Here is a 16,086-nt window from a genome sequence, read left to right as displayed (position 1 = left end):
TATATATATATATTCCTTATGTCAAGTGAAAGTGACTACTTATTGTTGAAAGCATCCATAAAATGAAAATTCTCGAGAGCATGATGAGTTATATCTTTTTAATAAAGTTGTCTCTTCATGATTTGAAGTTGAGTTCAATTCTTAGATATTCTCTTTAATTAGTTGCTTAAGAGTTGATAAAAAAATTAAAAAAATCCATTGACTAGTTCTCTTTTGAGATTTTAAAATTATCAAAATGGTTATGTTATTCCTTTAATAATATTTTTCTATTTCCACTAAGATATTTTAATAATTTTTGTAAAGTCATAAATTAACATATCTAAATACACATTTTCTATGTTAATAGGTCATTTTGATGTTTTAATATATTAATAAATTACAAGGAAAAAGGAAGATGAACATGTTGAATCATCACTTTTATGTTATTATGCACTAAGATTGCCCATGAAAAAATCTGGAAGGTTAAAATGCTCGTTCACATTTTACGTATAAAAGGTTAATAATTTGTCTCAATTTTACAAGTTTCATTTATTTTTAATTTATTTTCATCATCAATTTATATTTCATTTTTAAAATTATTCAAAAATCATACTTTAAAATTAATCTTTATCATTTTTCATTGACTGGTTCTCTTATTCCATTCACCAATAATCTCAATTCAAAACATAATTTATTTTTTTAAATAAATCAAACTTAAAACATATAATCTTTAAAAACAAGTCTTTTTAAATAATTACTTCAAACGAAATTTTTTAATTTTTATAAAAATTTCGATAACATCTCCTCTAAAATTTGAATTCTACTACTCTTTTTAAGTCTTATTCAAACATTCTTTAAATTTTTTTCAATCATTTTTAAATAAAAATCATTTTCAATAATCAAATAATTTTCAAATTTAGTTAAATTTTAGTATTTTAAACATGTGATTCCTTCAAATTTTTTATACTATATACAAAAATTTATGTGTCGCACATTAAAATTTTTATTTTGTATATAGTGCTCGTGTTTCTGGCATGGGGTTCTATTGTGCTGTTTTGTGTTATAAATAAAAATTTTTGTATTCTAATTTTTTGAATATATAAAAAAAAATAATAACAACAATGATAATAATGATAATGATGGTAACAATAACGTACAAGAAGCAGCATATAACAAGCTATAGGTAGACTAGGTTTAAAAATCGTTTGGCCGCCTATTTTAATTTTAATGCCATTTTAAATATGATTTTTTTATATCGTATATTTTTGTAAATTTAAAAGGAAAAAGAATGACATTAATAAAAAAATTTATGTGCACATTAATAATATACATCTAATATAATTGTATCAAAATAAGAATACAAATAATAATATTCATTTTTCAAATTGAATCAAGTCATATTTCAATTTAAAACAAATCATAGAATAATTAGTTATTTTTTATTAAAATTTTCAATTATGATGATATGATGTTGATGAGTACCAAAGTAGTGCTATAATATATTGACGCTTTTGAAAAAATGAGAATAAAAATATGAAAAAGTTTCATATGCAAGTATTTTCATTAAAATTTAATTAATATTTAATTATTAAAAAAATTATAATTTCAGAATATTAAATATAATTTTTTATCATTAAAAATATTAATAATAACTAATTAATTATTATAGATTACAAAATACGCGAACCTAAAATCAGTGTAAAAATATAATGCGGCTATTGAATTTAGCATTGTCAAGCCAATATATAAAGAAGCAACCAACCAACCATGAAAAGGAAACAAGAAAACACGCCAACTAACTAACATGGCTTCAACTTCAAGCAGCTCAGGCAGCAATGAAAGCCATTCCAAAATCAAAACGGTCGTCGTTTTGGTCCAAGAAAACCGCTCCTTCGACCATATGCTAGGATGGATGAAGTCTCTAAACCCGGAGATCGACGGCGTAACCGGTTCCGAATCGAATCCGGTTTCCACCACCGATCCAAACTCAAACCGAATTCAATTCGGAGACCGGTCCGTCTACGTGGACCCGGACCCAGGCCACTCCATCCAAGACATCTACGAGCAAATCTTCGGGGAGCCCTGGAGCGAGTCGTCGGCGGCAAAAAACTTGCCGCCGACAATGCAGGGGTTCGTCCAGAACGCAGGGCGGCAAGAGGCGGCAAAGGACAAGAATCTGCCGCCGATGACGGAGACAGTTATGAATGGGTTTAGAGCAGAGCGGGTTCCAGTGTACGCAGAGTTAGTTAAGGAGTTTGCAGTATGTGACCGTTGGTTTGCGCCGGTTCCCGCGTCGACGCAACCGAACAGGCTGTACGTGCACTCTGCGACGTCGCATGGGTTGACGAGTAACGACACTGGGAAGCTGGTTGGAGGGCTGCCGCAGAAGACGATATTTGATTCGTTGGATGAGAATGGATTCAGTTTTGGGATTTATTATCAGTTGCCGCCAGCAACACTTTTCTACAGGTTAGTTCATCAACGTTAGAAAGGACCTTTTTCTTTTTCCTCCCTTCAAAGATGCATTATTCGTTCTGGTGGAGGAACGCCTTTTCCATCACATATCTCATTTAAGTAAAAATGGTTAAAAAATTTGATAAGTTTTAATTAAATTATTAATTTTATGTAAAGATAATTATATATGGATTTTGTTTTATTTTTATTCATATAAGAATATTTTTTCACCTTTTAAAATATTTATTATGTTATTTCTCTCTTTATGATAGTTTTATCCGAAATTAAATAATTAAAAAGTGTTTTTTGGTAGTTTAATTTACTTTCTAAGGAGGGAGTTATTCAGATAAAGACGTCTAAAACGTATTTTTTTAAAGATATTTTTTAGTAATTAAAATTTAACATATATAATCGATTAAATTATGTTATTTTTGTCAAAATTAGGCTAGACAAATTATTTTGATCGAAAAAATAGTGAATCAAATCTTGAATTAGTCTAAATTAATATTATTTTTTTTATAGAAAATAACTACAATACCCTTATTATAAAAAATGACTAAAATACTCTTATTATATATATTAATTTTGAGAATCCTAAATTCTAATCCTTTACTTCTCTGCCATTATAAGGTTAGGATTTAGAGTTTTCAAAATTAATAGAAGTATTTTAGTTATTTTCTATAATAAGAGTATTGTAGTCATTTTTTATAAAAAATAATATTAATTTAGACCGGTTCAAGATTTGATTCATTATTTTTTCGGTTAAATTAATTTGTCTACCCTAATTTTGATAAAAATAACAAGGCTTAATCGATTATATGTGTTAAATTTTAATTAATAAAAAATATATTTAAAAAAAGACGTTTTAGACGTTTTTATTTGAGTGACTTCCTTAAAAAATACGTGCATGTTTTCGTAGTTTACCTATAAAGAATTAAAAAAACATTAGAGCCGTCCGTTTCTTATTAGTGTAAAGCATATTTGTTAGCGCGATGAATCATTCTTTATTCATCCTCAATTACACAAAAGACGAAGGAATTCATTCTCCACAAATCCAAATCATATAAACTCCATTATTGGCAGCGGGATAAAGCGACAAAACGAGAATCATCCCTGATATACCACTTGCTTTTGTATTTGATCATCCCAAGCTACAACTATTATATATATCCACAATGAATATTAACACAACAGTCAAATTCTTACGTCAAAATTTGACATGTTTGCTAATTAAACAACCATCAGGACTAAGAAGTAATGCCTTGAATTATACTCAAGGTCTCTTCTCAATTTTAATTTTTAGTGGAACTAAGTTTTCTAAATTAAACAACCGCTGATTACTTGATGCAAATTGTTCTTCAATCCTGCACCAAGAAATATTGAGGAATTAACTTTATGGCACAAGCAAACACACTAAGGGAACACATAACACAAATTGTTGAGGTATCTTATGTTATATTGGAATTTATATCTGAGAAAGAATTGGATACCAAGATTGGTGCATGAAATTCAAAAGAATATTTAAATACTAAAGCCAAAAATTTCATCTTGTAGTAAAGAAGGCATTTTTATTTAGTGGCAATACAACTCATGAATATTAACATGCATAGTATATTTAAAATTCAAGTTAAAACGGTTTTCGCATAGTCATTTATCCTAAATTAAAAAAAAGTAAAAATAAAATTGGGGAATAATAATAAAAAAATAACTCATAACCGATCAATCTGAATTTTGTTATTACATTTTTTGTAATTTTTAATATAATTTTTAGATTTTTTTATATTTATAGTTGATTATTATTGTTCCTCTCTAATAATTAACATATCATGGAAAAAAATTCACATACAAAAATCAATAACCAATACATTTAGAATGCAATCATGCATTGTTTTTAAGGTAAAAACTCAAGTGCAGGTAACTTAGTTGAGAATCTTTAGTTAAATAATAATTTAGTCAATTTTATTAAGTTATTTAATAATTTTTAGAGTAAATGTTCTTTCTAGTCTCTAATTATTTGTTTATAAATTTTGTATCTTCTAACAAATATAAAAACTTAAATTGGTCCTTATCTACTTTGATATACGTACATTTTAGTCTCTACAACTAGTTTTAAACAGATCACTTGCTGATGTATCAGTAATTTGTCCCTACAATAATGAAGAAATTGACCAAGAAAGTGACTAACACGTTAGCAAGTGATCTATTCAAAACTTGTTGCAGAGACTAAAACGTACGTATATCAAAGTAGATAAGAATTAATTTGAGTTTTTATATTTGTTGGAGGATGCGAAGTTCATGGAGCAAATGATTAAGGACCGAAAGCATTTACTCTAATTTTTAAATGAGATAGTGTTCAGCTTTCTTGAAACTAGGAAAAATGAAAAATCGAAAGTGATGAGGAAGATATATTGAGAAAAGAAGTTGAAGAACCTTATTGTCATCATCACCATCACAATCCTTTTTCTTCTTCAATTTCGTAGTACCACCGACTTTGCTGATGGGCAACTTCATTGCACCAAACGGAGGAGCGTTTAAGGATATAGGCTTTATATGAGTAAATAAATTTCGAAATTTGAATATTTTTTATTGGTGTATCTTGGCTTCCAGGAATCTTAGGAAACTGAAGTACATAGATAACTTTCACCCATTTGACTTATCATTCAAGAAGCACTGCGAAGAAGGGAAGCTACCAAACTACGTAGTGATTGAGCAAAGATTCTTCGATCTGTTATCCATTCCAGGGAATGATGATCATCCATCCCATGATGTGGGAGAGGGGCAGAAATTCGTTAAGGAAGTGTACGAAGCACTGAGGAGTAGCCCTCAGTGGAATGAGATTCTGTTTGTGATCATATACGATGAACATGGAGGTTTCTATGATCATGTTCCAACTCCTGTTGAAGGAGTTCCTAGCCCTGACGACATTGTTGGTCCTGATCCATTTAAGTTCAAGTTTGATAGGCTTGGTGTTAGGGTTCCTGCCATCATTATCTCTCCATGGATTGAGCCTGGCAAAGGTAATAATCGTTAACCTGCATGCATTTCATCACGCAAAAGTATCTTCTTATAATTTACGCTAAAATTCATCTTCTAGTTTAACAGTCGAAATAATCCAATTCTAAATCATTTTTTTTGGTGACCAATTCTAAATCATTTGGATATAATGTTTTGGTATAATACAACGTGCTTAATAAAAAAATACACTCAAAAAAAGTAGACTATCATCTTTTATGTTATCGTATGGAATATCTGATTGTGTAAAAATAAAAAAGATTTTTCGGCATTTAAAAATAGTTGTCTGAGAAGTTATCCACGTATCCTTTGTGGGAAGACTAGTAGAGGATATAAGTGTTTAAGAGAGGTGTAATGGCTTTTAGAGTACGGCTTTCTTTTTATTATTGATTATTTTGTAATAAAAAATATTATGTATATACCAAAATTAGCCACTATGTATTTATATATAAAATTATAAATATATGTATTGTTTAACTCATTTTTAATATGTATTTTATACTAGTGACTGATTTTGGTATATATCTAACAAAATTGCTTTGTAATAAACTCCACTTTATTATATTGAGCTTTCTCCTGCATATTGCAGTGCTGCACAAACCTTCAGGACCATTCCCAACATCACAATACGAGCATTCATCAATACCAGCCACTGTAAAGAAAATATTCAATCTGCCTGAGTTCCTCACAAAGCGTGATGCATGGGCTGGAACATTTGAGGGTCTCTTAACTCTAACAACCCCACGAACAGATTGTCCAGGTTAATTATCTGTATCTAAATTGTCTTAAATATTTCCTTAATGCTGAAAATATCAGTTATTTCCTTACCAGAAATTGTTTCTATTTTGAATTTTGCAGAGACATTGCCAGAACCTGTGAAATTGAGAGACATTGGAGCTCAAGAACAAGCCAAGCTAAGCGATCTTCAGGTAGAATTAGTACAAATGGCAGCAACTCTAAATGGAGACCACAAAAAGAGCATATACCCCAACAAGTTAGTTGAGAATATGACTGTTTCAGATGCAGTTAAATACATTGAGGATGCATTCAGTACCTTCTTGGATGAGTGCAACAAAGCAAAGCAAAGTGGAGTGGATGGATCTCAAATTGTTGATTGTGCTGATAAGAATAAATCAACACCAAATTCCAAGAATTTTTTTCACAAGTTGTTGAGTTGTATAGTTTGTGATCGATAGTTCAAAATTAACATCTTAAACATGTAATATTATTTCTACTCGGATCCCATTCATGCAGTTATTTATGTGTACAACAATAAAATTGGCTTTGGCAGCCCAATGTGTTGAATAATAAATTTGTTGTATGTATTCCTGTCCGTTGAACATAATTAAGATTCTCAATTTAATAATAAAATTCATTTTCATTTTGTAGTTACTACTTACCCTATATATATATTTTGTTTTACAATAACCACATCTAGCATATAGTTTTACCATGGTACCTTAGGCAAAAATACAGAGACAGGAAATTCCTTTCTTTACTTCCTGAAAATGGCTACAAAAGAGAAGCGAAACAAACTATGGCTGGTCCTTTATTTTTCAACAAAATATATAGGATAGTTGCATACAGAAACAAAAGAACCATGTATCTAACTAAAGCTGCAAGTGTCTGAAATGCTAAAGTTAATCATACCCTGCATCTAAGTATCTAACATGGCAATTATATTTGCCTCAGGAACACACGAAATAATACAGCACTAGAAAGTGTTACACTAATCATAACTCATAAGCAACCCATCACACACATTAGGAGAAATACTTGAATATGATCAGCATATGTCACCTCCAAGCTAAATTCATTTGCTACAGGAACTTCCTCCCCTTTCTAAATTGCATTACATTATGATTATACGAACAAGGAATTTGGTTAGGACTTGGGAGAGACCTATGAAATAACTGCTTAAGGAGAGAGCTAGTTATATCGAATATATGAGGTTTCCAGCAAAATTCGAATCACACTATAACCAGTTAGACTTACTATGTATCAATTTAAAACACCTCATAATAGAAGAAACAATAGAAGCCACAAAATCGTGAATTTAAAAGCCAATAACAAAAATATATGAAGAGAACAAGCCAATTAACATATTGAACAAAATATAGCAGCCAGAGTTTGTCCAGAAAATTCAGACAGCAGTTCAAACCCAAGATTTCAGCAAGAAAAAAAATAGAAGCTGCAATGCTACACACACACGCACACAAATAAAGACGACAAACATACCCCACAAATGTTGCATTGAGATAGAAGTTGTAAAATAATCTGAGATTTTTTCATTACCTCGCAACAATTTCAATCTAATTATTACATATGCTAAGGAAAACCTTCTAGCATAAGGGGCACTATGGGGGAACAGCTTGATTTGAAAATCATTGTGACCTTGTGGGGAACAAGCAAAAACGAAGCATGAAAAAAAAAATCAGATAGCACAATAAAAATAGAAGTACTTGCATTACATTGAATTGAACCGCATCATAATCCAGATTCTGGTTTTTCCTCTTTAGGAGGTGCAAACTGCCTAGTGAGACGAGATCTCGTCCAGGGATCAACAGCAGCTCTCTGTGGTGGTTGTGGTGTTGGTGGCTTTGACTGTCTAAGCTCATTTTCCCGGTCAACAAACCTGTTAAAGACCGCAGAAGAAAATGATAAAAAAAAAGAGCACAATTCTCCTCAATTAACCCATTTTAAAACCATTAACATGACTATAAATTAGCAATAACCACTTAATAGAATCAAAACAACTATGTTTCAGTTATTCGAACAAAAAAATTAGCCTTTTTTAACCGAAACAATCAGAGTTGACACATTTGTATAAATTTTATAAAATATCCAGAATTTCCAAAAAAAAAAAGGTTTTCAAAAAGCAAAACAAAGTAGCTTCTAATTAAAAACAATTTTCAGCTTTTTCAAGTTGTAAAATCACATTATAAGACAGAATTTTAAGTTAAAACTACGAAGTTATATTTGATCATACTCAATATAGGCGAGTGGTGCAGCATCACCAACTCGAATACGAGTCCTTAGCACTCTGGTGTATCCACCTTCTCTATCCCTGCATCACAAACAAAAGAATGACCATTCAGTGTTACACAATCAACAGAAACAACACAAACTTTTTAACTAGGGTTTGGATGAATCCGAATACAAACTTGTAACGATAAGATAGCTCAGTAAAAAGTTTGTGAAGGACATCATCTCCTCTCACAAAAGCACCAGCGCGCCTTGCAGCACACAAAGAACCCTAAAAAGCCACAATCAATCTATGAAGGAAGATTATATACACAAATTAATCATCAAAAGACTCTAGAATATTCTAATTCAACTGCTAATAAATTTATAGAACAAAAGGAAAGAGCAAAACCTCTTTGCCGAGCTGAACCATGTTGTCAGCAAGTCTGCGAACCTCTTTAGCCTGGAAATGAAGATGAAATGAAATGAAATGAAAATGAAATTGAAAAAGGAAGAAAGAGGGGAACCTTGGCAACAGTGGTTTCGATGCGCTCGTGCTTGATAAGCTGGGAAACCATGGTTCTTAGCATGGACATTCGGTGACCGGTGGGTCGACCCAGTTTCCGGAACTTCGTCATCTTCGGGAAAGTCACAGAGCACCCCTCTCTCTCTCACTCTCACTCTCACTTTCACTTTCACTTTCACTTTCAGATTGGGAATCAGGGTTGCCGCCAAAGAGGGAGGGACACACTTCTGAGTTCTGAATTTCTGATTACGCTTTGGGCTTCAACGTGTTGTGTTCAATAACGGTTTTTTTAATTATTATTTTTAAAATTAATTATCAATGTAAATTTAGAAACAACAATGCAAAAAACATCATTATTATTGTCTCCTATACCACCTAATTGCTTCCAATGCAATCAATGGCATATAGCACTAAAAATGTAACAAAAAGATTAAAAAAAAAGCATAGCTTCACCAATAAATTTTGTTGATCTTTTTTGTTTCTACCCTTAGCATAGTGAGTCACTCATGCAAACAAAACCACGTGTACTCAGTGGCGGAGCTTGAAATAAAATTTTGGGGGGTCAAATAGAAGATAATTGTCAAGATGCTTTTGATATGGACCCCATTTAAGATAAGCTCGTCTAACCTCATCTCTCTGATTTGGGTGATATTGCCAAATTTGAAGCCGTTTTTCAGGGTATCGTTTCAAAGAATTATGGTCAAACTCATCAGATGTAGCTCTTTAAACTTTTGAAGGTTGTATCTTACTTTCTTCGTGATTCATTAAAGTAGAAGAATTATCTACAGATGTTGATATTATAAAAGTTATATGATTTCCTTCTTGAATATTAGCCTTCCTCTTAAAAAATGCATCATCAACTAACTCTTTGATATTTTATGATTACTTTATATAAAAATTTGAATATATATCCGATAAAATATATAAAAAAAATTAGAAGGACAAATGTTAAAATTTATAATATTTATTGATTTTTTTTATCAGTTTATACAAATACAATAATATCAATACTTATTGAATATTCTAATATTTTTTATCATATAAAAAATTAAATCAAATAAACAGTAAAATATAAAAGAATATTAAATTACATAAATAAAAAATACTTAATTTTTTATATTTGAACTCAAAAATAGAGGGAGTGTTGCTTATTGAATAGAGAGTTGCGAAATGCGAATACACTCAATTCAGTCCAAATCCAATATGTTTTGAATGTTTAAAACTAAAAATTACTGTGCAATAAAAGCAAGAGATGAAGATTAAACTTTGGTATTTTAAGTCATAATAAAATATTTGAACCAACTGAACTATTTTTTATTTTTTAAAAAAGTATTACTAATTTTTTTAATAAAAGTTTGGGGGGGCCATGGCCCCCTTTGTCTGAACGAAGTTCCGCCACTGCGTGTACTTGTTTTATATGCTAAGCATACATAGTGGAGCAAATTATGAGGCTACCAACAGTGCATCAAAGTTTTAGTCTTGCCAACTTCTTTTCCCATGTTCACATTAGGTATTTTCATGGTAAATGTTTTTGGGACTTAAATAAACTAAAAAAAATAAATAAATAAAATAAATAAATTGTTTAAATAAAAGTCAGTACGTCAATTTCAATGCATGATATTTTTTATTTTAAACATTAACGGATTAATAAACTCAAAACCATCTTGGTAATTAATAATAAAATTAAATATTTTCACACAATCCGTCTCACAAATAACATCTTATTGACCCACATTCCAAACTAAGAGATATCTTTTTCAAATAGCAAAAATTCTTCTTAAAAAATACTATTATTCTCAATCATTTTCGAACACCTTTTTTACCAACTCCCATTACAATCTCTAATAACACAAGCAAAACTAACACTATCACCCGAACCAAAATAACTAACATCACAATTAATCTTAAAATATCAATGGATGGGAGATTTCAAAAACCATTTAGAATAGAGGGAAGGGACATACGTTGTAATTCAAAAATATTCTTAAGCTTCTTTTCTAAAGCTAATGCCAAATAAATCACTTTTTTCGGAGGCCAAGTTTCATGAGGATTAAAGATGTCGTTATTCCTTACTCGACATATCCACTAAAGTCCTGAAAAGAACTTAAACGGATACTCTCTACTATGATACAAGAACCAGTTTTTCAAATCCAAATGATGACAAGAAATATCCAATCTATGTCATATAAGCTGAGCTTTTGGACAATTCCGAATACAATATAAAACCAATTCCTGACTAGAAAGACATTTTAGGTACCTATCCGATGACGACATCCCTCTTCTGAAGCAAAAACTTGCAGTAAAAAGAGCCTCCTTAAGACATAGCCAAGCAAAAAATTTGTGCTTTTCCAGAACAAACTAGTGTCAAAGCCAAAGCCAATTCTCTCGTTCCTCCCAACCAAACAGCTGCTTACACAACCACAAGTAACTATTACGTGAGTCATAGACTTTGACAGCAGACCTATACCAATACCAACCCACTTCCGGACCTGCTTGCACATTTGGATTGTAAGAAAGAATATTACCTTTCAGATTTTGAGATAAAGGTGAATAAAGAGTATCCAAATGCCACCTACTAACCGACCAAATATCCTGTATCCGGAGATTCGAATAAAAAATGTGAACATAATCCATCTCATTAGATAACTGTCTTTCTCTCTTCCAACTAGAAAACCAAAAATTCTGGTTCAAATCCCTAATACACCAAGCAAATCCATCCTTCAACACTTCCTAAGCCTTGCAAAGACTCCTCTAAATGGGAGAGCCCTTGTTCTTAGGACAACTAAAATAGTCATATAGAAATGATCAGTATTTGTCATCCAATAATTGGACCATAACTTGTTTGGCTGCTGAAAAAAAGTCCAACTAGCTTCTTAAGAAGAGCAATATTCACACAATGAGGATCTCTAATCTCCAAACCTCCATGTTTTTTTGGAGTAACCAGTACCTTCCAACTAACAAGATTCAATCCTCTTCCATCAACTTGTCATTTTCAAAGAAAATTCCTCATCATAGACTCCAATTTATTAATAATTCCTTTGGAAAAAATAGAGACATGCATCTAGTACGTGGAAATAGTGGCTGCAACAGAATTAATCAAGTAGAGTCTATCAGCCCGATTAAATAAACTCCTTTTCCAGCTTGCTACTCTACCCCGAATCTTATCCAAGACACCATTGAAAGCTGAATGGGTCACCTTAGAATGGCTAAGGATAACTCTAAGATACTTGCCCAAGTCCTGAACAAATCTGATAGAGGATACCCTAGTGAAAACCTCTTTTCTTGTTGCAGAGACATTCTTGAAGTAAAGCACTTTAGATTTCTCTACATTAATCTTCATCCCAGATGTTTTGTAAAAAGTCTCTAAAATCAACATCACATTTTGCATTTGTCTCTTTGTAGCTTTACAGAATAAAAGCAAGTCATTTGCAAATATTAAGTGAAATATTCTTGGTCTCTCTCTAGAAATAGCAACCAATTTTCACAAGCCCAAATTAATCTGATGACTAATAAAGCATGCCAATCTCTCCATACACAACACAAAAAGATTGAGTGATATAGGGTCTCTTTGTCTAAGACCCCAACTAAGAGAAAATCTATTCAGACGATTCCTATTCCAAAGAATAGATAAGGAGGAAGCAGTGACACAATTCATAATCAAATTAATTGTAGGGCTGAAAAAACCAAAGCTCTTAAGGGTATAGGCTAAAAACCTCCAGTCAACTCTGTCATAAGCTTTCTCCAGATCAATCTTAAAGGCCAGTATGCCTTTCTTTGATTTAGTCTTCTTCATAAAGTAGATAACTTTTTGAGCAATAATGATATTATCAAGAGTTCCTCGTCCTGGAATAAATCCTCTTTGAAGCGGGCCAATAATCTTTGCAAGATGAGGACAGAACCTATTAACAAGGACCTTTGTGATGTTCTTGTAAACTACATTGCAGAGACTAATCGACCTAAAATCTTTCATAGATACCGATGATTCAACCTTTGGAATAAGAACCAGTAAAGACTCCATCATTCTCGGATCAAGAGTAACACCGGAGAATGCCCGCTTAACCATTTTCTAAACATTAAGACCAATGATCTCTCAATATTCCTTGAAGAAGAAAGCTTGAAACACATCAGGATCCAGAGCTTTAAAAGAGTTCATGTGAAAAACAGCTATTCTAACTTCCTCCATAGTAACTGGTGCCGTAAGATCATTGCAAGCTTCCTCATTCAGAGAAGGAAGGGGCACATCACCAAGACAACCCAAATCAACATCATCCAAACGACAGAATAAGCTTTTGTAGAAAGACTCTGCTTCTTGACTCATAACCTCTGGATCAGTTTCCCATATTCCATCCTTGAGAAAAAGGTCATGAATCTTATTATGCTTTCTTCGCACAAGAGTTTGAATATGAAAGAATCTTGTATTCCTATCCCCGAACCTTACCCATTGCTCTCTGGACTTTTGAAACCATAGGAACTCCTCTTGCACTAGAGTATTATTATAATCATCAAGCAAATGTTGCTTATTCTGGCATAAATAAATGCTATCCACCAATTCCAACTGCTTTTGTAAATAATTAATCTACTGCTCTAATTCATATTTCTTAACAAAAATATTACCAAACACCTTTTAGTTAAACTCTAATGAATTCTTCTGCACTTCCGAAAGCTTGCCATAAATCCCTCTATTACCAGACCACCATGACTGATTCACAATATCCTTATAGCCAGGATGAGTAGCCCAAGCAACAACAAATTGGAAAGGTTGATTCTCTTTAGGTTGAGGACGACCTTTACAGCGCACCAGAATAGGGCAATAATCAGACTAAAGCCTATTTAAAACTTCTACATAAGCCTTTGGAAAGATAGATAACCAACTACGATTTATACAGACTCGGTCAATCTTTTTTGCCACATCAACATAATTTTTCACCCTCCTGTACCAAGAAAATTGCCTCCCAATAGTCTTCAGATCAAACAAACCATTATCCCCTGATGAAATAGCAAACCTGTCTGCAAGGTCCTTGAAAAATCATGGACTGTGTAACAAGATAACCCTAAAGGAGAACCCTTTTATTAAATTGAGGGCTACCATAAATATCACTACAACTCCAAATTAAATTATCATATTGAACCTTAACAGTAACACCCTGATCAATAGCATCAATGAACTTACAACAAACACCCTGCATAGAGGATAGAAACCAAATACCCCCTTATGCCTCTTTGCTTCTACTATACCAACAGAGTGATACCCAACATTTCTAAAAACAATTTTAAATGCTGAAAAGGGGAGTGAGTTTCAACCACAATAAAGAAAATAGGTCTAAATTTCCTAACAAGTTCCTTACAATGCACCCGGGCTAATTTATTAGAAGCACCCCTAATATTCCAAACAATCATATTTAAATTATCCATAAATAATAGTGACAGAATAAATAAGAACATAAACTCTAAATAGAATCACTAACCTCAATAGGTGGTTTGTCTTGCGGTACTGGCACACTCTTATCCTCAATAATTGTCACTCTCGGATCCCCCAACGCTACACCCGCTATGCTTCCATCTACTAAGGTTTCCTCCATTGTGCCACCATTTTTATCAACTAGCGAGTTTTGTAAGGAGGAAGACCATGGACGCTTCCAGAGAGAAATTTTACGACGTGCAGGAGTTCTATGCGATAGAGATGGTGCAATTTCATGTTTTTCTTGCTGCCCCATCCTAATGCCAATTGATTTGCCTCCATCACCATGCAAATTAGGTTTTGAAACCTTTATCCAACCATATTTGTGCTGCTTTTCATCTTGGTCCTTCAAACCTGATGGATGGCCCATTGTGAATTTTTTCTTACGCAGCACTTATTGCCAGCCCTCTCTATCATCCATGCATGTCTCATTAACATGACCATCAGGCACGTAAGAAGCCAATGATTCCATAATGGCATCCTTCCCTTTAACAACTTCTAATTTTTCGCCTAAATTACGCGAATTCTCACCCAAATCACGAGCTTCCGATTCAACCTCTTTTTGAATTTCATGATTGTTGTGTGGCACTAGTGTTAGGACTTCATTATTTTTTTCATCACTAAAAGAATCACAATTTCCTTTCGAGGACTCCTTCTCCATGCACAAGTAGAACAAATCAGCTATAAACTCTCGTACTCCACTTCACAAGTCATACCCTCCACTATAATATGTTTGATTATAGGCAACCCAAGATTAATTTGAACACAAGTTCGGGCATATTTTTCTCTTTCTACAAGCTTAGTGGCCAAGTCTACTTTCACCAGAACCCCTGTTGCAGAAGCAATTTGCAACATTGCTTGTTTCTGGTAGCACCAAATTGGAAGTCTCGAGACTCGAATAGATACTAGCGTTGATCTGAAGGATTGTTCGCATGGCCTAAAATCCATGTCCTATGACTTTACTGCAACATAGTGACTGTCTATCAACTATGGGCCACTAAGTATGACTTTTTCATGATCCGCAACAATATCAAATTTAACCAAAAAATACACAAACCCCATATCCAACAAATCAAACTCTCCTTTGATGTGCCATATTATCCGAAAGTTATGCATAAGAGTCGTGTAGCCATAATGCTTATCCAGCACCTTGATCACAATGGCTTCCTTATATGGTTCAGCTAGACAACTTTTTGCCTTCTTCGTAAAATTGACACTTGGTGGACGAGAATCACCCTACTTACCTGTCAGCGTCACGATACCATCTCCAGATAAAGACCTACTAATGCGAAGGCCTTAGACTTTCTGCACCAATGACCTTATCTCTAAAAGAGACCTTGGATGGCTTTTCTAAACCCTCTCGAAAAGAACCCTCCTTAACACCACATACACACCCTCCTACGCTCTCCCCCTTATCTCTTTCAATGGCATGGCTATCTTCTTCATCGTGTTTCACCCTTAAACGCTCGCCCCCGCTCTCTCCTTCTCTCATTCTCCCCGAGTACGTACTCTTTCTCTACTAGGATTTTTTTTCTAAAAGTTATTGGCTAATTTTTTTGCAATGCTAGGGTTTCTTTTTTCAATGTAAATGAAATAGAAATTTTTGGCTAATTTTTTTTTTGTATGAAAAAAATATTGGTGTTTTTGTTAAAAATGAAATTATTTGGTGTAATTACGTATGAGTAGATTTTGC

General features: G+C 32.8%; 2 protein-coding genes across 2 annotated transcripts; one reads left to right on the top strand and one right to left on the bottom strand.

The window, feature by feature from the left end:
- The first annotated feature begins 1,717 nt into the window (after positions 1–1,717).
- On the top strand, positions 1,718–6,837 carry LOC107464470 (non-specific phospholipase C3). The gene is made up of 4 exons (XM_016083389.3): positions 1,718–2,448; positions 5,041–5,450; positions 6,035–6,205; positions 6,304–6,837. Exons 1-4 carry the CDS (start codon positions 1,784–1,786, stop codon positions 6,639–6,641), a joined length of 1,584 nt encoding a protein of 527 aa, XP_015938875.1. The 5' UTR covers positions 1,718–1,783; the 3' UTR covers positions 6,642–6,837.
- Positions 6,838–7,710: 873 nt separating this feature from the next.
- Positions 7,711–9,191, bottom strand: LOC107464471 (uncharacterized). The gene is made up of 5 exons (XM_016083390.3): positions 8,937–9,191; positions 8,822–8,872; positions 8,610–8,701; positions 8,435–8,512; positions 7,711–8,080 (listed from the first exon to the last, which is right to left on the bottom strand). The coding sequence occupies exons 1-5, from the start codon at positions 9,045–9,047 to the stop codon at positions 7,933–7,935; spliced, it is 480 nt and encodes a 159-aa protein (XP_015938876.1). The 5' UTR covers positions 9,048–9,191; the 3' UTR covers positions 7,711–7,932.
- Positions 9,192–16,086: the final 6,895 nt, after the last annotated feature.

Source organism: Arachis duranensis, chromosome 9, assembly GCF_000817695.3.
Source record: "Arachis duranensis cultivar V14167 chromosome 9, aradu.V14167.gnm2.J7QH, whole genome shotgun sequence".
Lineage (NCBI taxonomy): Eukaryota > Viridiplantae > Streptophyta > Magnoliopsida > Fabales > Fabaceae > Arachis > Arachis duranensis.
This window is presented reverse-complemented; position numbering and strand designations above follow the sequence as displayed.